Genomic DNA, 25,267 nt, shown 5'->3' with positions numbered 1-25,267 from the left:
CAATAATGACTGCCACGCGATAAATTTTAGTTTTTTGATAATGTGGCAATTTTACAGCATACAGATATTCAATTTTAGTTACAAATGATCTTTTGATGATTTTCCAGAAGACTTAAAAAAAAATGAAATTTGCAACTTTTTAACTAGCAACTCAACGCGAAGCCAATTTTTTTATATTGATAATGATAATATAATCTATAATATGTTTATTATAATTTCTTAAATGACAACTTTGACAATCACTCAATGCAATTTTTAGTGTAATTTGAAATGGCTGGATAAATTTTAATTTTACTATCTACAATAACGAATTGAATGCATTTTGTGGATACAGCAAGGATACAAGTTTGTTGCAGGGAAGCGTCTTGTTTCATTGTATAGGTAGTAAATATTTAATAATGTTATGATTATAATGAACCCCACTCTGAATATTTGTATCCATCAAGTGTGAAATTTTAGTCAGTAATTCACTGGTCTTCAAGGGATAAACATAATGTTATTTAGTTAAAAAATCATATTTTCAATTGTTTAAAATTAAAATTAGGTGAAATTTGTTTGCTTATCAATGAGTGAAAACTGTTATTTGAAGCATTAATGAGTATTAAAAGGCTTAGATAACTGTTAGAAGTTATTTGCTGGTAAGTTTAAAAAGCACACATTTTAATATAATTTTTTGATAATTTACTTAAAGTCAAAAATAATACAAATCAAAAAGCACAATTTATTTTGTACACAAAATGAAGGAACGTATTTGACCAACTGCTTAATTGTAACATCCTTTCCAAGATCGGGACAATTCTTTTGAAAAATGTAAAACTAAGACAGTAAAAGTATATTTGTATGTGCTTGAGTATGATTGTTTTATTTATATGGGTAGCAAAATATGAAGAAAAAATTCTTGGGTGTGTAATTAGTTTACAGATTCCCCTCCCTTCCTTTATGGAATTGAAAATACTTTGTAATATTAGGTACAGAGTTTCCCCGCAGGAGCTAGGCATAAACAACAACAAAAAAGCTGTCGCCATCCTTGTTGTATTCAATTTATATAAACAAGGATGACAACATCCATAAAAGCGAAGCTCTGAAACTATAGGACAAACGGACATTAACACTTGTATAGTGTCAGAACTGAATAATCAGAATATAAATGAATATAAAGAGTCAAAGCAAAATTGTGGGTAAATTTGTTGAAAAACCTCTTTATACAGGTTAATGTATATGCAAATTTTTAGGGCTTGATTATAGAGTTGCTTTGCTTATAATATTGTACTTTGTTGTCCCAGGAATCAGTATACCAAAAATCAGAACAATCGGATAATTAGATCACATAAACATTTGTTAAAAAAGTAAAAAATCAACATGTTTAAAATGGACGTACGGTTCTGGTAATGATTATATAATTGCTACGCTTTCTAAATCGTACCTAACTACTACAGCAATCACCATGCAAAGTTTGAAATCGATAGGACAATTCTAACATGCCTAACTTAACGAAAAAAGCTATCCGTCTCGGACGGACGGACCGACCTTAAGTATAGAAAAGCTTCGCTTTTAAAAATAAAGAATGGGGCCCGACGCATGGGGGTTAAAATAAGGGAAAACATCAATCAGTTATTTGTTTCTTTTTATCTATGTCCGTGTTCTTTACCTCCAGGTATAGTTGGGTTGCCAAGAAGGCAATTAATGAACAGGCCCTCATGTAATGAGATCTAGTTTACAGCATAATTACATAAGGGGGGGGGAAGTTTGTACACTTATAGGAAATGAAATTCAGTACCAAAGTTTGGGAGGGTCGTATGGGCTTGTTTTTAAAGTTATCAACCTAATTCTTTTTGTAGGCTCTTTTATATGACTTGATATACACGTATTTCTTTGAAAATTGAATTTCGGTACTTTCCTTCTAGGGGCTTGTGGAGCAAAAGACCCCCCAAAACACTAAAAATATGAGTTCTGACCTTATTTTTAAAGATATCGACCTGATTTTTTCTTTATAATACTTTTTTAACATACCCGAATCAACGAACCATTACAGATTTCATTTTGGGACTTTCCTTCTAGGGGCTTGTGGAGCAAGAGACCCCCAAAACACAAAAATATGAGTACTGGGCTTATTTTTGAAGATATCGACCTGATTTTTTTTATAATACTTTTTTAACTTAACCGTATTAACGAACCATTACAGATTTCATTTTGGGACTTTCCTCTTAGGGGCTTTTGGAGCAAGAGACCCCCAAAACACAAAAATATGAGTACTGGGCTTATTTTTGAAGATATCAACCTGCTTTTTTTTTTACTAGCGGCTTCGCCCCTAGCCTCTAGGGGCTTACCCCAAGAGGTTTGATCAACCTAATTTTTCGTATTTTAGATTTAAGAAGAAAAAGTAAAAAAAAAATTTTTTTTTTTGGGGGGGGGTATTTTTCATTTTTTGGGGGGGTTGGGGGTGTCCCACCCCCTAAGAAAATAGCTTAAAACCATCACAGGACCAGTAGGTATATTTCCTGAAGAGTAGAGCCCAATCGGTTCAGTGGTTACTGAGATCTTAAGCTTCAGACGGACAGACAGACATCGTTCTACTTTGTATTATAGATAAAAATAATATTTAAACATAACCGAATCTACGAACCATTACAGATTTCATTTTGGGACTTTCCTTCTATGGGCTTGTGGAGCAAGAGACCCCCAAAAATCATAAAAATATGAGTTGTGGGCTTCTCTTTTAAGATATCAACCTTATTTTTTAATATAATAAAAAAATACTATTTTAACATAACCGAATCTACGAACCATTACAGATTTCATTTTGGGACTTTCCTTCTACGGGCTTGTGGAGCAAAAGACCCCAAAAACACTAAAAATATGAGTTCTGAGCTTATTTTTTAAGATATCAACCTGATTTTAAAAAAATAATACTGTTTTAACATAACCAAATTAAGAAAACATTACAGATTTCATTTTGGGACTTTCCTTCTAGGGGCTTGTGGAGCAAAGATTCCAAAACCACTAAAAATATGAGTTCTGAGCTTATTTTTAAAGATATCAACCTGATCTTTTTAAAATAATACTTTTTTAACATAACCGAACTAAGAAACCATTAAGGATTTCATTTTGGGACTTTCCTTCTAGGGGCTTGTGGAGCAAAAGACCCCCAAAACACTAAAAATATGAGTTCTGAGCTTATTTTTAAAGATAACCTGAGAACTCAATTTATTTTGTATTGGAGGTGTTTTACCCTACTTTCCCCTAAAAGGAAAGTGCCAAAATAAAATTATTAGTGGCTACCTAGTTCAAACATGTGAAAAAAGTTTTCATGAAAAAAATCAGCTCAATATCTCTAAAAATATTTTTTGGGGGTCTTTTGCCCCACTAGCTTCTAGAAGGAAAGTCCCAAAATGAAATCTGTAATGGTTTCTTAGTTCGGTTATGTTAAAAAAAGTGTTCCTAAAAAAATCAGGTTGATATATTTAAAAATAAGGTCAGAACTCATATTTTTAGTGTTTTTGGGGTCTTTTGCTCCACAAGCCCCTAGAAGGAAAGTCCCAAAATGAAATCTATAATGGTTCGTATATTCGGTTATGTTAAAATAGTATTTTTATATAAAAAATCAGGTTGATATCTTTAAAAATAAGCTCAGAACTCATATTTTTAGTGTTTTTGGGGTCTTTTGCTCCACAAGCCCGTAGAAGGAAAGTCCCAAAATGAAATCTGTAATGGTTCGTAGATTCGGTTATGTTAAAATAGTATTTTTTATTATATAAAAAAATAAGGTTGATATCTTAAAAGAGAAGCCCACAACTCATATTTTTATGATTTTTGGGGGTCTCTTGCTCCACAAGCCCCTAGAAGGAAAGTCCCAAAATGAAATCTGTAATGGTTCGTAGATTCGGTTATGTTTAAATATTATTTTTATATAAAAAAAAGCAGGTTGATATCTTCAAAAATAAGCCCAGTACTCATATTTTTGTGTTTTGGGGGTCTCGTGCTCCAAAAGCCCCTAAGAGGAAAGTCCCAAAATGAAATCTGTAATGGTTCGTTAATTCGGTTAAGTTAAAAAAGTATTATAAAAAAAATCAGGTCGATATCTTCAAAAATAAGCCCAGTACTCATATTTTTGTGTTTTGGGGGTCTCTTGCTCCACAAGCCCCTAGAAGGAAAGTCCCAAAATGAAATCTGTAATGGTTCGTTGATTCGGGTATGTTAAAAAAGTATTATAAAGAAAAAATCAGGTCGATATCTTTAAAAATAAGGTCAGAACTCATATTTTTAGTGTTTTGGGGGGTCTTTTGCTCCACAAGCCCCTAGAAGGAAAGTACCGAAATTCAATTTTCAAAGAAATACGTGTATATCAAGTCATATAAGAGAGCCTACAAAAAGAATTAGGTTGATAACTTTAAAAACAAGCCCATACGACCCTCCCAAACATTGGTACTGAATTTCATTTCCTATAAGTGTACAAACTTCCCCCCCCCCCCTTATAACTATAGGTAGGTAGATAGTCAGGTACATTCATAAAGAGAAAAGTTTATATCCAGATAAGGGGGGGGGGGGTTAATGCAACCATCTCGTAATCAATGTATAAATGGCACTTAGAATTCGAATTTTGATCTGAAATTTTGCATGAGTAATCCTTTTCCCTATTTCGAACAAAAAGTTGGAAAAGTAGCGGCTAACGGCTGGCGACTCATCCGTTTAGCCATTTGTTGGGTATTTTCAAGCGAAATCCATCACGAATCCTCTCTCCACATAATGCTCTTTTCCGATCCAAAACGTTTTCAAACGGTTCTAGTCGGTAGTTGCTGGTACTAGAAATTTAAAAAATGTTTTTTTTTGTATCATTTCACATGATTTAAAGCAAAAGTATGTTTCAAAAAGTTGATTTCTACGTAAGGTATGACAGATTTGCCCTAAAATAGCCAAAAAACGGCTAAACGGCTGAGCCGTTAGCCGTTACTTTTTCAACTTTTTTTTCGATTTAGGGAAAATAGACCTACCAAGGATTACTCATGCAAAATTTCAGATCAAAATTCGAATTTTAAGTGCCATTTATACATTGATTACGAGATGGTTGCATTAAACCCCCCCTTGTATTTAGTTTACTATACTTTAATTATGAATATCAACTGGATTTAGTTTTTTAAGTGAAAAAACTTTTTTTTTTGTCTGGAGCATAATATTTCGATTACTTCTCCACCGATTGAGTTCTTCATTTAAAATTCATATTAGGCTAAGGTTTTTTTTATAATAGATTTCAGTATTGGGATGGCTTTAGGCTGTCTTTCTACTCTTCCTTATTCCTTCGAATACAGAGAACGAGCCCCTAGATACATGTATTGGTATGAAGTATTTATTATTTTAAAGAGCTACTTCTCTATTATTGAAATCTAAATAAATTTAAAAATGCAGGGAATCGTTTACATATCTAGCTACAACAGCCTACCATGTTTAACAGCCACCGAATCAACGCCGAAATCCACCACAGCCGGGGTTCCAAGAGAACACAACCTCTCCCGATTTAACGTCTCCCCGCCAAACTCGGTCGTACTGTACGACGCCGGAACGGCGTGTTCAACCAGCAGCCGCCGCCGGTATTATCCTTATTATAACAATAACAATAATAACCCGCCAATTTCAACGTCAACGGCGGTGAAATCTCGGCGTAGCAAAACGCTTGAGCGATACAAGCCGCCGTCGTCTAAAACGGTGACTTGGAGCGTTGACCGGAAATTGGCCGGAAACGGCGGCGGTATAAAGGGCCAGCTACATTCGGAGGACAGAAAACTTGTAAAGAAACAGGTTTGGAAATATTTTATAAAACCCTCTGTTATTGGTAGAGTAGAGTTTTTTAATTAGTGAAGTTAATAGATTAAATATTCTTATCCTGTAAATTAATAGAGCATCACTGAATCTAGCTGCTTTTTGGTTCTTGTAATTCTGTTATATTTCTTCACTATTAGGGAAACTTTTTGTCCGTTTTTATTGGAATAAAAAATATGTTTATAAAAGAAATTTGTATAGGTTTGTATGAACATTTTTGAGATTAATTCATCTTCACTAGTAAGATACAATCCATTATTAACGAATTTTCATGAAAGGTTTGGGCATATTGTAGCAAAAAATCCATTGGAAGCTAATCAAGAAGAAAAAAATTAATTTTAAACAAAGTTGAATTTAGAAACTATAGTTTAGAACCTCTATACAATTGAAAGAATTAAATGTATATTTGTCTATATATTTCGTTTAAGATTGTACATCAAAAATTAATATCATCTTCATATAATTAATATTATGTACTAAATTAAAGTCAACGGGTGAACAATTCAGACTTCATTTTTAAGGGCAGAAGTAAAGTTTATGACAAAAATAGTTAGGGTTGTTGTAATAATTTGATGTAACTAAAGACAAAATTAAAGACAACACTTTATGATTATGTTGCATTTTACTTTTTGCTGCATTGAAACTTTACCCACAATCTCCTGACTAGACTGTTAACTGTTACAAATGAAAAATAATATTATCCCAACTCCGACTTTAAATTATTATTTTGATTAAGAAAACGTCTCCGTAAAACAACAAAAAAGTTCTAGATTTGGTGACTTAACTCCATTTTCATTAATTGTATAAAGAAATATGTTTTGTTTTATTCTTTTTTTAATATAATACATAAAAAAAAAGTATTTTGATACGTTGAAAGGCATATGATACTTAAATGCATTTGTTATCCTTTGTTTTAATGAACTATTTGATTGGTCTTGGCAAGGTTTTAGGCTATTTTTCGTTGGTAAGAGGGTTTCACAGCCGCTTTCTTTTCTTATAAGGTTAAATTCTTAAAAACCGATGCAAACAATTATAATATTAATGAAATATTTAAGAGATGGGTTTTAAAGGGGACCTAATAAATTTATAGAACGTTGAAAAGATTAATAACTTTAATTTGGATTGTTTAATTGAACCTTGACATTCAATTCCCTTTTTTGTAACGTTTTTTTATCTCTTCAAATTTTCATTGAGTTTTTGTACCTATTACTTTTTTTTGTTTGGAGTTTTAATTTGATAAATATGCCCTTAAGTAAAGAGGTAATATGTATATATATTTTAAAATCGACACTAGCTTTTATGGGCAATTAATAGAATTGGCGGGAGGAAGTCCCTCCACTCTTAGAGAACTCATTGGTCAGCGAGATCTTAAAGTGCAAACAAACAAAGAATTACTAAAATAGGATATTTGTCTTGGCTATTAAAAGAATGTATATTTAAGTTGGATGTTGCAGGTTCGAGTGACGCTTGTAGTCGATGCTATCCATTGTATTTATATTAATATTTCTCAATTTTTTTAGGTAAGTTGGAAAAAATGAAAATATTGTATTATTTAAAAACTCTAAAACAGGTTTGATCAACAAATAGGTAAACAGGTTTAAGCTTTATTACTGACTGTTTTTATTTTTTAGTTTATTATAAGCGGATTTAGCTCAAAAGATAGATAAATGGAAAATTATTTAACCCTCGAAAATAATGGTTAAGCTAAACTGTATTTGAGTTTAATTTTAGAAAATGGGTTACGGTAAAAGTTAGGAATTATTCTAGGCTTTAGTTTTTCCTATTAAGCACGTTCCAAAGGTTGGTGCGTTCATAGAGGTTTGTAAGTGATCCTTAGTGAAGGGAGAGTGTTTATGAAACATTCATAAAGCTTCCATGAATAGTAAATCCATTCTGGCCTACAATTTCCAAGATTTTATCTTCAGACAAAAATCCTTATTACTTTATATTACTTACAGGATATAATAATTTTCCCTTTTCTAAATAATTCTATTCTAGGATATTGTTATATTGGTAATAATAAAATGAAGTCAATCGAGAATTTTGACCTTATATATCTGAAATATTATTTTACATAAATGAAATTATTTCTAAACCCCCTTTCAATAAATAAATATTAATTATGTGGTTTTCTGATAATTGATGATTTTACATTAATTTTGCCACCAGAAACTGCCAAAACATGGTGTTTCTCTATACAGATATTTGATTGTGATAGCAAATTTTTATTTGGAGGGGGGGGGGGGGTATGAAGCTCTTAATCAATGTTTGTCGTATGGTTTTCTTTTTCTATAAATAAGTTTAAAATCTCTTTTGAGGGAGGATACTGCAACCCTCCAAAAACGACTCAACCCTGGGAAAAATTTCACTCCTAAACTTTTAAAGTACTTTGAAATTACAAATGAACAAAATTATCTGTTTGCAATAAACATTATTCCCATAACTTAACACAAACACCATTATTTTCATACACACACACACAAACACAGAAAATACACACACACACTCAACACAGAAAATAAACACACACACAAACACAGAAAATACACACACAAAGACAGAGTAATGGTGAAACTTTCATCAGTCTATTTTCTACATCATTTCATTTAATCACAAACTGGGGTTATGGTAGGACATTTATTCACAAAACAAAATTATTTTTTTTAGTAGTTGGATGTCCCCCTCCCTTTTATAGGGGTTTTGTTGTATAGAGTAGAAATGCCCCCCACCCCCTAATTATTTTTTTATATTTATTCTATGATTTAGATTAGTTAGGTTAGGTTGAGCCCTTTAGATTCAATGTCTGAAAATTAAGGTCTGAAAATTAGAAAGGGGATTTTAAATTTAAACTAAAAATTCTTTGTGTTCCAGAGATATTAAGTAGCAGGACATAACATTAAAAAAAGTTTGTTTTTATTTTAGATTAGTTAGACTTAGAATTAAAGTGTTTCAGACTTAAAATTGGTTTTCATCAATTAAAAGAGGATTTAAATAAATGAATGTAACCATTGGACAGACAGACAATCAAACATTTTAAACGTTTACACCAAAGCATGGATGGAATTTTTTAAAAAGTAGCAAAGAAAAAAATAAGTATCGCCGCAATAACTATTTAATATCATTGTTTAGAGAAAAAGTTAAATCTGGTAGAATTGTAAATAAATCACTGAGTATCACTCTTTTATGAAAATCGATTTAACTACATTTATAAGTGCTACTATATGATTTTGAACATGGAAATCGGAAAAATTAAGTTTCTTTTTTTCGTTAGGTAAGATCGTTAGATATTTATTTTTTTTATTTCATTTTTTTTCTTAGATCATTTTTTACGTTTACCTAAATTGTTAAAAGCCTTATTAAGGTTGAATCATTAATACTCTTCACGGGAGTGTTTTTACAAGACATACGATATTCCCCATAAAATGTTTTTTTAAGACATTAAAATATTTTCCTTAATTTTGATATGTTAGTTCGGATCTACTGCAGTTCACGGTAAAATATTGCTGGTAAGCAATATTTCCAAAAAATCTATGAATTTTAAGGGCTGTTAGCTGCCAAACGGCTGAACATACAGATCATACCCGCACACCATTTTTGGCGGCATAAGAAGGCCTACAAATAATCTGGAATAGCCAAGATCCAATTATGCACAGGGAAAGCTTCACTGAAGAAAAAACGCGTAAAATAGGTCTTTTTCGCGCATTTCTCTGTACTGCGAGATAATTATGCATTATTGATTTATGGCTATTCCAGATTATTTGTAGGCCTTCTTATGCCGCTTAAAACAGTGTGCGGGCATGATCTGTACGTTCAGCAGTTTGGCAGCTAGCAGCTTTTAAAATTCATAGATTTTTGGAAATATTGCTTACCAGCAATATTTTACCGTGAACTGCAGTAGATCCGTTAATTCTAAATAAGCTAGGTCTTATTCAAAAGGAATATTTTTTTTATAAATTAGCGATAAGTGAGCTCTGATTTTAAAATGTTTTACATGTTAACTTTTAACAGTTTTTGGTTAAAAATGGAAACCCTTTCCAAAAACGTTATCTTGATAGTTTACATCAAATTAAAAGGTTTTAAATTAATTGTTGGTCTGTTTGGAAAAGACTTTTTATGGATGGTTCACATTCATTAACTTGTATTTTTATTTAACAATTTCTTCCCTATTAGCATTAACTACGTGTCATTTTATCATTATAATATGTTTGTTGGTCCATATAGGTTCATAGTTTCTAACCATTAATTTTGGTCATATTGCCGTTTATATAAAGTAAGCTAAATGTTCTTAGAGTATTTTAAGTATTATAAGATTTTAATTAGATGCAAAATTCCTTTTAATAATTTAGTTTTTACCAGGTATAAGGTACAACCAACAAGAGAAAAAATCTAAAATTATGGAGAGGTCGTGAATTTTATTATATCCCCCCCCCCCCTCCCCAACGACAGCTGAAAATATGTATAGATTTCGTGTTTTTTTTGTTCGAATTAATTTATTTTTTGAGTTTATACTCATCAGGCTATAAATCGAACCCTAAAGCTACCTGTTTGGATGTACTTTGCTTTCTTAAAGGACTGAAGTAATGACTCACAAAGTTGCCTTACAATACCTACTGATCATATTAAACTTTAGCCTAATAAATTCACAAAAATCAAGAAGTAGTAAAATCAGTAGGTATAGTAGCAATACTTCTCATTAACTAGAATTTTGACTACAACACATAATTGTCCTGTTTTAAATAGGAAATAGAAAATTATTCATTATAGTTGTTTGATTTTCAATGAAATAAAAAGTTATATAGTGTTACTATTTCAAATGAACACCTTAGCCTATCAGTTTATGCATTTTCGCTTTTTTTGCAAAATAAAAAAAGATTGCAAAAAAGAAAAGAAAAATAACAGAGAATAAAATTGTCAAATACGTTTTTAAAATGTTCAGGAATTGAACGATAGTTATATTGCAAAGAAATCTAAATTATTTACGGTTAATTAACACAGTTACTATATTACTAAGGTATGTCCTTATGTTCATCTGTCATAGTGTACCACGTTTTAATAGTCCCCAAGTTTGAGAAATATTGAATTTAATTGTTGTACTAAACGTCTAACTATACTATTTCAATTAGACAGTAAACCTTTTTTGTCAAAATGTATACATAGCTGCGCTACCTATGGATTTAATAATACTTTTTCAATTAAGTTATCATCTTGTTCAGTGTAAATAAATTTTCTTATCTATGGCTTACTCCCTAGAAATTGCCTCGATGATATAATTCATAAAATTGTATCATAATGTTCTACCTCACTAATCCACGCCACAAAAATTCTTAAATTTTTTCACATTCTTGAAACTAAGTTTTTTTTACAACCAGAAAATATCATCTATCTGTTAAAAAACAAAATTATAATTCAATGGTTGAAAAGTTTTGACACTGCTAGTTTGTCCTAAAACTTATTAAGGATACAATTGAGAGAATATGTTTTTGAAACTTTGAGTATCACTCAGTATCATTTAAATTTCATTAGTCCCTCCCTTTCTGACCTGTATGCGACATGTTTATTGAAAAGTTTTTTTTCTGATTATATTCAAATTTTTACACATATGGGAATAATTTCATTCAATATAATAGCCAATTGCATTTATCTAATTTGTAATATTATATGTATTGTATAACAAGCAGAAGTCTTAAGATTTGACATAAAAATCTTACTACAAAATTAGCATATAGATCCTATATACTAATGTAGCTAAATGTAAGATCTCATAAAAAATGTAGTAGGTAATTTATGGGAAAAGCCTTCTTTTGAGATAGGCGTTTTTGAGATGACCCACAACATTAATAGGAGCTCAGTACAATATTGATAATAAATGGCTTATATCAAAATAAATAAATTTTGTATGAGTCTAAAGTTAGAATTTACGAAGAAATAATAGATTATACTTTTACTACCAATCTTTGAATGACTATTAGACGGACCGACGACGAGCCTATGCTTAGAATAGGGCTAATTATTCATTGTAGATTTTAGTAAATTTTGTCTTGGTTAACCCTCCTTTGAGTGAAAGAATTAGGTAAATAAATTAGCGTATCTAGAGCAAAGCAGATTTCAAGAAAGTTGTTAAGAACTGTAGTCCTGGAGGTGAGAAAAAAGGGTATACTCCGGCGAAAATGCGTACAGTGGAATTTTACCAAAAAAAGCTATAGTAAAGTTCTGTTTTTTTTGAGATTTATTTTAAAGAAAAAGCTTTTAATTTATTAGTTAATTTTTATGTATTTTTAATACATTTCTGATTACAAGTTTTTAAAAATTAAGAAAAATGAATTAGGATGGCAGGAACAATTTTGACATAAAAAGTTTTAATATTTTTTAATTAAATACTTTTTAGCATTTTTAGTTTGAAGAAAAAGACCCATTAATTTTAGAAATTTATAACAGCCTTATTTATATCTTAGAATGGATTTAGTCATTTAGTCTATGTTTTGTCTCTCGCAAAGCCCATAGAGGCTAGTAGCGCATCTTTAAAAATTAAGAAATCTAGACGTTTTTTTCTACGGTGTGCGAGCTTTTTAAAGAAAGGGTGAAATCTGTTGGTAAAGGGTAGGTTGCTGTGGTTGGCTTTTTGATTCACTCCAACGATTTTGTATCTTCTTGGTTACCCCTTGAAACTACAAAATGTTTTCTTTGAAAATTATTAAAAAGTGCGTATACTTCATTTTTAAGTAGAGCAGCTATCTTATAATAAAGGCTGTATGTCTATTCATTACATTTGTAAAACCTACACCCGCTCTGATTGACAAACAAACGCCACACACATTTTTGGATTATGAGATTATCTTAATCATGTCTATATTACAGTCTATTGTTCTCTTTTTATAGTTTTTAAAATTAAACAGCTTATTGTTGTTGTTACCCTATTAACATAATTGCCTTGTTGAAATAATAAACAGTTTTATAGAAACATTATTTCCTTCTGTTTCGCAAAATTTTAAGTGTATATATATTCTTTCTAGTTCATATGTGATTACAATACACTTAATATGTGATTTATTTTAATATTATTTTATTTATATTTATTATAGTTATATGTGAGATTTAAGAGTCGAGCTGTAAAATAATGAAGAAACTTATAGGTACTGAAATATTTTACACTTTTTACGAATTTTCATTAGGAAAACCATTTAAATGTAGCTTGGGGACATTGTAGGTTAAATCAATCCACAACTCTTTCTTCCTCCCAATATTAATTTGTTGATGTTTTTCATATTATAAACCTGTCTTACAGTATTTATCCAAGAAGGGTTTATTAAGTTTTTTAATAAGTCATAATTAGTAAGTCATTTATACTATGACATATTTATATAAGAGGTCTTTATTTTGGGTGTGCAATAGTTTTCGCATATAATTCCTAATAACAAAAAAAATATCACACTTAAGCAACAAAAGACGATAAATATTTGTGTTAATAGATTAGAGGGAAGTAAATAGGAAGGGGCTGTTACTATGTGCTGTATTATAAATTTACAAGGCATTATTTTTTTTAATTGAACAAAAATATGCCAATATGATGTTTCACCGTATTTCTTTAGGAAAGCTTTAAGTCACCTTACTTAGTAACTATTCAAACACTCAAGATTGTATGTAAATTCATCATATTATGAACTGTTTTTCTCGTAAAATTGAAATGAAAAATTACAGGATTAATTGCTTTTTGTTGGCTGCGCTGGGCTGAAGTTTGATCCAGAACCGGTTTTAATACAGTGAAGAATGATCGGATTCTGAGTCATTCGGGAATATGTATCTGACAACATTTCTTTTAGCAATAGCAAATGAAAGGTTAGATTATTTGCAGATATTAAAAGAATATCCGAAAACAATTTTAAATAATTCCTAATCCAAACTTTTATAGGATTCATCTGGAATCCGAATAGCCTTAATACTGCAAGTCATAATAAGGATTTTTAACAGCATTCGCATTTCGCATGCTTCTATGTCTAGTTACTCAAGTAATAAATATTGGGGAAAATATAAAAGTATAGGATTGGACATGTTCCAAAATTAATAGATACTGCATTTCATTATGTTCTAAAATAAAATAAAATAAGAAAGAACGATTATAGAGTTGTTGTTAGGCATGCAAAGTTTAAAGTCGATAAAACAATTTTAGCATGCCTAAATTATCTTTAAGAGCTAAACGTTATGAATGGACATACCCTAATTATAGAAAATATTCGCTTTAATAAAGTTTTCTTAACTATCAACTTTCGCTTTCATGATAAATAGCCTAAAACCTGCACTTGACCATGACCAAAATTCAATGAAGATATCAATATTTTTTAACATCTTGAGGGGCTTCTAATTGATAGACAAACTTAAAAATATCTTGTTACTTTCGTAAATAGTAATGACAAGAAATAGTATTTATATAATTTAAGATAAATTAACAAATATAATTTAAAATTAAGTAGATGCAATGTTGGCCAATTATAACCACATTAAGAATAAGATGTGCTATTAATAGAAGTTCTTATTATGTAGTAAAATATTTTTAAATAGCAAATATCATTTTAACAAAAAATCTTGCAGAAGAAAAAGATGATAGAAAAACAATAGGACTTTTTAAATAAAAAAACGAACATTTTAACTATTTTGATATGTATAATAAATGATTATTCTTTTTTGGAAAATAAGCAACACTATTTCAAAAGAATCCAGTTACCAATAGCCATGTTTTTCGCTGGTTTGTGTTGACACCTAATAAATGTTGTTGTAATTCTTGCAATTAAAGATGTAATCCCCTGCCATTTATAGCTTGCCTTTCAACCAGGGGTTAGGATCCTGATATATTTATACAGAGTAACCAGGGGTTAGGATTCTGATATATTTTAGAATAACGTCTGTTTTTAAATGCTATGGTTTTGTTTACTTTGAAGTTTTCATATATGGGAACATATAGTTTAGGTATTTGCTTTAAGTCTGAACGTTCTAACCGGAGCAAAATTTTTATTTGTATGGCAAGTGTCCTACCTAAATCAACCTTTATGAATTCTATTTTGTTTTAATCTAATCATCTGTATATTCAATTTCTATCTATCCATTTGATTAGCCATCCATATAATATCTGTCTATCTTGCCTCTCTATAGTTTGGCACATAGCTATTATATGTGTGTTCCCTAGTGTACAATTAAATGTCCAATAATGTGTCCTTTTCTGTATCCTAAAATACATAAATACAGAGTAATGTGGTAATTATGTATAGAAATATGTCACCATGGCTTAAAAAGACAGTCGAGGCCTGCAGTTTATTTGCTTTTGTTATGGATAGAAATGATACTCTTTTGATTTAAAGCATCATAATAAGAATAGATTTATTTTATACTACAGAAAGTGCAAAGCCTTAGCTTTTTTTAAAACAAATTTTACTTCTTAACAATCCTTTTTATAAAATTACTTACAAACACTGTTAATATGCGTTGTAATGGCATTACCTATATGCCAGTAAAACCCATTGGATTATTGGTAATACACGTTAACTACATCTTCTACAGAAAAAATAATCAATTACTGTTCTTTTTTGTATTACTATCATATAAGGTAGTAAGGTTTTCTTTTGTCTGTCCGTTAGATTCTTGTTAACCACTGAACCGATTAAGTTCTTATATCTTGGAATGAATTTAGGCTATTTTATTTTAAATAGTTTAAAGTTCTTGGATATTTTTCTCCACTAGATTATAGGCCAAGGTTATAATTTGGATCGATCACAAGGATGCCTAAAAACAAAGCATCAGAAATAAAGCTCATTAACTTTTATGTAATTACAGGGAGAGAGGGGACATTGCCCTGTTTATTACACTTATCCCCAAAGTTTTATAATTACATTTTATTATTCATTGGATTTTTATTGAATTTTTTTGGTTATTTCATTGAGTTGAGCGTCCAAACGTTTCAACCACTAGGTAATACTAGAGGTAATTTTTTTTGTATCATCATTGGGGATCTACATCAATATATCCGCTAATGTGTTATCCCTTTAGATTCCTGATAAACTTACCTGATTAAATATCTAATCTTTTTTGCACAACTTTTTTTTGTTGTGCCAAAAAATCCTACTTTTTGTAAAAAGTCCACTTGAAACTCTAAACAACTTTTTGACAAATTGGTTTATCAACTTTGTTCTGCATTTTAGCTTCAATTCTACCATTAACCAGGTATGGAGAGGACATTGGGCTGTTTATTACACTAGTCTAATAATGTTTTCTTTTTCGTTGGCTTAACAACTTAAGGGTCTTTTATTGAATTTTAACTAGTCAGTTCATCAAGTTGAGTTTCCAAACATTTCGATCACTGAACCATTGTTATAATAGGTAGTGTAATTTTTCTGATCATGAGTGGGACATGAATTTATTGGCTATTTTCAAATCCCTTTAGATCCTTGAATCTTTACACAGTGGTCAACTTTTCAGAATAAGCAATTCATTTAATTAGTGCGTTTTTTTATTGCTTCATTGTAACCCTATAAAACTTGGCATGGTTTGGTCATCTTTGATAGGGAAGGTCAGTTTCTTGTTATTGTATAATTATAGGCAGCTATGGTTAAATATTTGGGCTCTTGCTGCAACTGCAGTTGTCCAAATATTGTGCATTCGGCTGGTGCTTGTAAAGGAAACTCAAAATAGTTGCGGATTCAGGATTTAAAATTAGCAGATTATGGTTGAATAAAAAAGTTTCAATATTCTATGATTTCTATCATTAATTTTTAAAACATGTATATGATAAATCCTTACACTATATGATTCTACCTAAGGTATTATATAGAAATTGGCCATTCTTTGGTTCTTAAAAAAACTAGAGATGTCAACCTTGAATAAATGTAAAACAAAAGTTAAATTGCTTGGACACAAAACTTACATAATATATATACCTGCCTATCTATCTAGGTGCCTAATGTATATTTAATCACCAAATTACCCAAACAGATTTTGTTCAGGGGTTTGCAAACTTTAGGTAGCACGGCTGCATTATAATTAGGGTCAATCCGCAAGACACGTCTTTACGTTCAGGAAAGTTAAGAGAAGTGACCGTATCTTATTGTTGCGTTCTTTCTTTATTGAATTTCATTTTTTAGGTATGTATAAATCTCCTTCTCAAATAACAATACCTTGGCCCTAAAACAGGCACAGTTCACTTTCATACAAACAGGATAAGTGGTGCATTAAAAAGGGTTGGCTACCTGACTCTTTGTTAGTATACTAGCGGCAGTGCTCCTTGTGGCTCTATTCGAAGAGAAATGGAAGGACAGAAAATAGCCTAAAACCATCTCAGGAACTATGAAGCCTCATTGTAAAGGAGAACCATATCGGTTAGGTAGATTCTTCGCTACAGACAAATGAGCTTATATATTGGATATATCCTTTTTGTTGAAATTAAAGTCTATATTTTTTGCACAGAGGGCGATCTCTTCAATCCTGATTTAAAGTAGTCTAATTGTGTGGTCCTAGAAGTAAAAAAAAATAGGAAAAGTCAAATAGGCGGGAAAGTCATTTTGTAGTTTCTACAATACTGCAAGGGAATATTATAAATAAGCATAAGATTGTACAACATTTTAAGAATAACATATATACAAAACATGTTTTTAATTTTAAAACGAACAATTCCATAGATTATTTTTATAATTAGGTACGCTCTAAAACCTATGGTATTCTTACAAATTTTTTGGCTTTTTTAAAGATATATTTTTCTGGTAATTTTGAATGGTATACACGTATTTTTTCTTAGGTGGTTTGATTACGGGTTGTCTTGTCCTAATTACAGACATACAATTGTAGTAACTTAATAGTAGTGTGCCGGTGAAACAACCCATTACTAATCTAGCTAAAATTTAAATGATAGTTTCAAAATTGGGAATAGGGTAGAAAAGGCCAAAGAAAAAATATACAGATGTAAAAGTTGAAATAAAGAATGTAATAAACAGAAAATTATTAAAGCAATATTATTTTCCCATATGCCTTACAATGCCCCAAATATCATGAATTTGTAAAAGGATTTTTTTTAAATTGATGCTTGCAATTATTAATTTTTTCGTTTATCGTTAATTATTTGCTATCTCAATTAATCAATATTAGTTGCAATGTATAAATATCCGTAATAAATGGTTCCAATATTCATGTCTCTGCGGACACACTGTTTGATTTTATAAAATATAGGGTGTCCAAAAAAAATCACAATTTATCTACGAAAATTATAAGAATATTTTTTTTATGATCCATATGCTAAATTCCTTAAAAAATGTTAAAGAATACCATTACATATTCATATTTGCTCTTTTTAATCATCTTATGTATTCTCTTTATGTAATCATTTTTAAAAAAATACTTTCTCTGTGTCTTATATTTTCTTTAAAGTATAAAATATTTAGGCAAGACTGAAACAACAACGAAAAAAATTGTTTTCTGTCATGAATTAAACATTTTTAAACTTAGGAAATGAGTTCACAACTTGGTCACGAAAAATTAGCCAGTATTTTCACTTTCAAACTAAATTATCTCTAGAAACTTTCAGCTAAAATTTAATGAAATCATGAATAGAAAGGTCTTAACTGCTTAGACCCCTGTCTCTCATCATTTATGAGAAATTTAAAAAAAACGTGGCCTCTTTCTGTTTTCAATTTTTATTGTCGTCATCAATGATGATTTGTATTGTTTGATTTTTTTTAGAGAGAAAATTTAGCAGTTATTTAAAAATTCTTAATTTGTTATGTCGCAATTTATCTGTTTATCATGAAAGAAAAATATTTAAAATTTCTTTTCTTTTTCCCCGAAATATTTAAAATATCTTTGTAGTCAACTTTGATTCATTTTTTCAAATTCATAATTTATTTTCTTATTACAAATAAGTTTGAATTAAAAGATGAATCTATTATTAAAAATAATTTCTCGTATTTATTTCATTACTTATAAATCTTTATAAATGTGTAGTTGAGCAAGCAAAGACAAATTTGCACCTCAACTAAAATGCATTTTCTATTTAATACTTATTTATTTTGTGTACATGTGGGTTTTTACAAATCTGCAAAAGACCACAACACGCAAAGATTGAATAAAAAATTGATATCAAAAATGATTTCAATTTTGGCTTCCAGGTACACATCAGGTAGTCTTGCCTTCCATTTCATCATCACTTAATGATAGTACACCCTCCCTCCCCCCACCCTCCCCAAGGCAAATTGATGTGCACACCACTGATATAGGGTTTAAGGTTTGAAATTCTTTATATAACTTGAAGAAAAACTTATTAATTTATAGTATAAGCTTAGATTTATTATTTACTTTTTAGCTGTTTTTAAAATATGGGATTTTATAGACTACAAGAACACTTTTTGACGGGTTTGTTGAGATTTATTGGGGATTTAGCACAAGATCCTAAAAGATAGCATCATTGGGATAATGCATACAACAATCTTTCACTGATCTTTCCTTCCCCTTTTTTCTTGGACCTCAAATTAAGAATTAATTGTCCTTTAATTTTGCATCTACTTTTATTTGAAAAAAGCCAGATAATTTAATTTATTGAGATCTTTTGCGTATACGTAAATTACAGCTATTCCAAGGTATGTACAAAAGAAGCGTGTATAATGTTCGACTGGCCGTCAACGTTTTCAAACGTACAGACATATCCAAATTATACAGTAGCTGAGCTACTAATAATGTAGATTGAAATTTAAATTGATATCTTTCTAAGAATGGCTCCATTAAATTATAACTTTTTAATTGCTTACTAGGTATAAAGATGAATAAATGGATAGATAGACATATAGATTAATTCATAGATAGGTAGTTTATTCTTAATACATTATAAGTTAGTCCAAAGTTGTTTATTACTTAATATTTGCATCAAAATATGACCATAGTATAAAACAACAAATCATTAACAAAGGGCATTTAAAACACTTTCAAAATCCGCTGTGAATAACACAAAGCATATCCGCTTGTTGTCTGGAAGCTCATCGATACAAAACCTTGTATAATCGTGACATTAATAGTAAGAGAAGGGAGAAATGTCTTGGGCTTCATTAATATGTTTAGTTAGGACTTTTGTACAAAGGTCGTGCTTTAGGTGGTTGGTTATCTGCAATATCTTTTAACTACTATAAAAGTCTGACTGTAAGTTATATTATAAACCATCCCGTGAGTATAAATAAAAAAGTAACACTTAAAAAGAAATAGTGGGATTTATAAATTTTTCTTCTTGCGAGTATGTAATATTTTCTGTTTTGTATAAACCCTATTAATTTCAAACATACAAGCTTAGGTAGCTTAACTAGAAATCCAAAGTTATCCTAAGACTTTCCATACATTAGTATGACATGTTCAGAAACTTATTTAATCTCATTCAAACTATTAATTCACAACTAACATAAGCTTATGATTTAAGAGGGTTAAAATTGTTATATAATAATTGTAATTTTAGACAAAAATATTATTAAGTTGGGAATAGGTTGCAGAGGCTTTACTATTACATGCTCAAATCGTATAAAAACATGCTTAAAAATTTGTTCCCATAAAGTATATATACACTTCCAAACTCCTTTACCTTATTTTTTCATGATCTCTCTATCCCCCCCCCCAAAAAAAAATCTGCTTTACTTTAAAAAAAAAGGTTGCGGCTGTTTCCAGGAAAAAAAACATTTTAATTTTGACATTCTGTATTCTCATTTTTCTACCTAACCCAGGCTCCTTCTAATTAAATGAAATGAGTTTGAAATTAATTTGAAATTGATATCTAAATTAAACTTTCTTCTGCATTCCTATATCATATATCAGTTAGGAGGTTGAAAAATTATCCTCTGTCTTTAAAAAATATGATAATTTTATTAAAGAGAAATCATGATTGAAACTATCATATTATATAGTCGAAAAGGTGTTTTTTTTTTGTGAGAAGCTTAAGATTTGTGAGCTACTGAACCGAATGAGTTCCTTATTGTAGAAAAGTTTCAAATAGGTTTAGGGCCAGTTTTATGCTCTTTTATTTTTAGATTCAAGTTCCAAAGAGCCAAGCTAAACACCTGATGAGATATTTAAAAAAAGTGAATTTGTAAGCATCAAATATTACCTATTAAAATTTGATGTAAAAACTGTGTTTTTATTATAGTATATGTAATCCCAGTATGGATTTATATAAAAACAATACTTGCTACGCCCTTTTAGAAATTTTAATTTATGAAAGGAGCTTTTTTAGCATATAACCTTTTTATAAGTTTAAACCTTTATTTCTTTTAGAAATATGTTTGATGGTTAAGAATAAGATAATCTTTCACTGCAAGCGTTCATTTATTTCATATTTTTTTTTGGAAATAAAGATTTACTTTGCTGCTTTTGAGTTAGACTTCTGAAATTCCTTGTGAAGATTCTCAAAGCAATTAGCATTTTCAAGAATCACTAGTATTTCGTCTGGGTACTTTTTTCCTATCTGCTTTTTTAATTAAAATAGTGTCATCATAGCTAAGATGTTTTCACAACTATATGTAAAACGTACTTATTTTTGAACCCTTTGTTAGCTATTCTTAAAAATCGCCTGTTTGATATAGTTAAAAGAAATCAACGAAAATGGGAGGATTTTTATAGAAAAGACCCCCTGGAAATTTTAATTCTAACGGATTTTTATATATTTACATATTTTGTATACAACTTGTTTCTTATTAAAATATCCAAACATTTTTAATTAAGATGCGCATAGCTACTCCATATTTTTACGTTAGACTATGCTGTTAGCATTTTATTGGTTTCCTTAATGTCTTTCTGTTTCGTTGTCTGAAAAGTCCAAAAAAGGGTGGTATTCATCAGGGGCGTCCAAGCTTTTTTTTTGGGGGGGGGTAAAAATTTTTAGGGGGGGGGGTAATTCGTGTTTGGGGGGGGTAAAATGCGCCGAAATTTTTTTTTACCCCCCCCAAAATTTTTACCCCGGGGGTAAAATTTGATTGGGGGGGGGGGGTAATTACCCCCCCTAAAGTCTGTTGGGGGGGGTAAATACTCCCCCCAAATCTGTTGGGGGGGGGTAATTACCCCCCCCAAACTAATTTACCCCGGGGGTAAAATTTTTGGGGGGGGTAATTTAATTATGTAAAAAAAGCACCTACCTAATCTATTAAGTTAATAAGTACTATCCTATAACATAAAGTAGTAAGTAAGGTTTATTTGACTATAGCTTCAGATTTCATTACTTTTAATACTGAGTTCTCCTTTTTAGGAAAGCTTCAAATAGATCCCATGATGGTTCCACACTATTATAGGTCAATCCTTTGAGTGGTTTTAGGCTATTTTTCTCCTCCCTTTTTACTCTTTAGAAAACACGAGTTCTTAGATGCTAAGGGCGCCACTACTATTCAAATATATAGTAGTATCTCATTCTTTAGAACATAAAAATACAATAATTAACTCACGTACCAATGAACCAATATGATTATACTTTAAAGTGAAGCGTCTTATAGGTCCTGGTAAGTTTTATAACTAGTTTTGAGACACCCTGACATCCTCCCAAAAGAAATCGCCTATAGAAATTCTTTTTCATTATTTAATGAAATATTTAATTTAGTTAGGTATCTATTTTATGGAATCTTCAGTGCTTTACAATTACATCATAGATCCCCGGGATGGTTTAGGGGGGGGGGGGCGGGGATTACTCCCTCCCCCCCCCAAAAAAAAATTTTCAGTAAAATTTTTTTTTTAAGAACATTCAATTTGGGGGGGGGTAAATACCCCCCCCAAAAAATTTTTTTTTTAAGAACATTTATTTTGGGGGGGGGTAATTACCCCCCCCAAAATGGTTTGGGGGGGGTAAATACCCCCCCCAAAATCGTTGGGGGGGGTATTGTTCAAAAAATTTTGGGGGTGCCTACGGCACCCCCAAAATCGTTTGGGGGTGCCAAATGGCCCATTACCCCCCCCCTTGGACGCCTATGGTATTCATTTCAATTAAAACTTTCCAAGACTAATACAAAACCTTTTTAAAAAGCATTTACCAGATGTTTGAACTACAAACAATTTTCTAGATGTTAGTAGAAGACTGTAGATTATTGTGTATAGGGTGGTTTTGCTTTGGAAATTGGTTAATTTTTTCTTACATATACTCGCATATTAAATCTAAATTGAAATAGTTTTAACCAATATATTGCTTTCCAATTTTAGTTTGGCCAAAACAGAAACAATTTTTCAGTGTTCATACAATAAAGAGAAAAAAAAGATAACAGATTTCTTATTTTAACGGAGGGGATTTTCTATTTCTAACTTTCTTATGCAAGGAGGGAGGGGTCATTTGACTGTTTTTGCACTAGTCCCAAAGTTAATAACGTTTTCTTATTCGTTGGCCTAACAATTTTGGGGACTTTTTATTAAATGTTGATTAGTTGGTTCATTAAGTTGTGTCCAACAGTTTAAACCACAAATAGTTATCTACAAAAGGGGTAATTTTGTGTATCATCATTGGGTATATATGTAGATCAATTTATCGGCCATTGTTTTATCCCTTTAAGTTCCTGATAATTTTGCAGTATTGTAATAATACACATAGAAACAATTTGTATTCTAATTTTGATGAATACAATTTATATTTCATTTAATTTTAAACAAATTTCTTTTTCATCTAAATTACTTTTTAGATTAACTAAAATGTGTATTTATATAACGATAGGTCAGTAGGCTATAATTTTACATTTGTTAGCTATATCAACATAGATTATCAGCATCTAGGGGATCTGTGACTAAAAGAGAGGAAGGAGGCATAAAGAAGCTTAAAACCATCCCAAATATTTGTTTAAGGCATCACTAAAATTAAAAACTAGATTGGTTCAATGGTTAGCCTGGTCTTAGTTATTGGTAGATTTTTCTACAAATCACTTGATATGCCTTTTTGCTTGAAACCCTTTTTCATCATAAGCTATTCTTGCTTTTAAATTTTAAGAAATTTCAATATACAAGCAATATGCAGTATATTACCTATTTAATTTACTTTGTATTATACTTAATGATTATACTGCTGTTTCATTTTTAAGCTTATGTCAGATGTCACATACAGACGATTTATAGAAAATCTTTGTTTCTGAAAATATTTTGAAAAATTAAAATACTAATAACGAGCTTATTATCTCTGAACATTATTTCAAATTTTAATTAGTTTGCATTTGTTATTATCTGTAAATTTGTTCATGCATTAGTTTTAGGGTTGTGAAAGATATGTTTTTTATATGCAGAACCTTTTTTGAGAGTTTTTGACAAAAACAAATTTTATATAATCAAATAGGGATACCTAAATAGGACAATGGTAGATTAATGTATCTTCTTTTTTATCAAACTGAGAAATTCTGCTTTTGACAATTGGTAGTAATCTGGTAGAGAAATGGTCGGTTGCTAAATTATTAAACTACATTGTCACTTCCATCACTGATTTGAAAAAAGAAAATTAAAAAAAATTTAGAACTTGTTTTGTCTTTAGGTTACATACACATTTTATTAAAAATTTAGTACGCAAATGTAAATTTAATATTTTTTCGCAACAATTTTATTTAATTGTATGTTTATGACATAATTTTTACATGTTTTAATGTTTGTTTTATGTCAAATTTGATTTTTAATATCTCTCTAGTCACCTAGGGGGAGATAAAATTAATTTCGGTTGCTAAATAAACAAAATAGGTTTAAAAATGCGCGGTAAAATATTTATTCAAAATTTACAACTTAATTATGAAATAATTTTATGTGCTGCATATATTATCTGTCCAAACAGCGGTTGACATATCAAAGGGAGGAGGCGGTTGTGACACTTTTTGAAACTAAAACAACAGGAATTCAATTTATAAAACGGTTAGAGCACTCAAATTTAGAATGACCGTCGGTTTAGAGAGGTACAATGTGGAACTGTGAAGAAAAGTTGGAGAAACCGCAGCTACCGCCGTTTTCCGCTAAAAAACAATTTGGCGATAACGGCGGTTCCGCCGCCGTTTCTTCACAGTTCCACATTGTACCTCTTTAAAGCTGCCATACCAAATTTCAGTGCTGTAACTCATTTTTTAGTTGAGTTCCTTTGACTTTTAGTTTTGGTTTCAAAAAGTGTCACAACCACCTTCCCCCTTTGTTCAAATATACAAAATACTTAGCTAGCAGCTACGCCCATAGAGGCCTCTTTTTTTGGGTACAGTTTTTTAGGGGCGATTTTTCTGGAGATGGAGGTTGTATCCTTACCCACCCTAAATAGTTATAAATCTTCCAAGAACTCATGAGAAGCTACATTGTTAAGGAGAACCAGATCAGTTCAGCGTTAAATCATTTTACTTTTATATAGGATAGGCCAAGACAGACATTAGATCGGCACACAGCCTAGTACTTGGTAAAAAAGAAAAATAACCTATTTGAAGAAAAATTTTATTATTTTTATTATACCTGTTTTGATATTGCGTTTTAATTACACAGA

General features: G+C 30.5%; 1 protein-coding gene across 2 annotated transcripts in view; it reads left to right on the top strand.

The window, feature by feature from the left end:
• Positions 1 to 25,267, top strand: part of LOC145329626 (uncharacterized) — a 264,384-nt gene that overhangs the window by 168,751 nt on the left and 70,366 nt on the right. Inside the window, exon 1 of one of the 2 annotated variants that reach the window (XM_080173939.1) lies at positions 5,380 to 5,790. The exons of the other annotated variant lie outside the window; for it this stretch is intronic. Coding sequence (XP_080030065.1) covers positions 5,395 to 5,790 — 396 coding nt within the window. The 5' untranslated portion in view covers positions 5,380 to 5,394. Of the gene's footprint in view, positions 1 to 5,379; positions 5,791 to 25,267 lie in introns of those variants that run through there. 2 annotated transcript variants of the gene reach the window in all.

This window comes from Acartia tonsa, chromosome 10 (genome assembly GCF_053477335.1).
Source record: "Acartia tonsa isolate MP-2025a chromosome 10, ASM5347733v1, whole genome shotgun sequence".
Classification (NCBI taxonomy): domain Eukaryota; kingdom Metazoa; phylum Arthropoda; class Copepoda; order Calanoida; family Acartiidae; genus Acartia; species Acartia tonsa.
The sequence above is the reverse complement of the archived record's forward strand: the minus strand, read 5'-3'. Positions and strand labels throughout refer to the sequence as shown.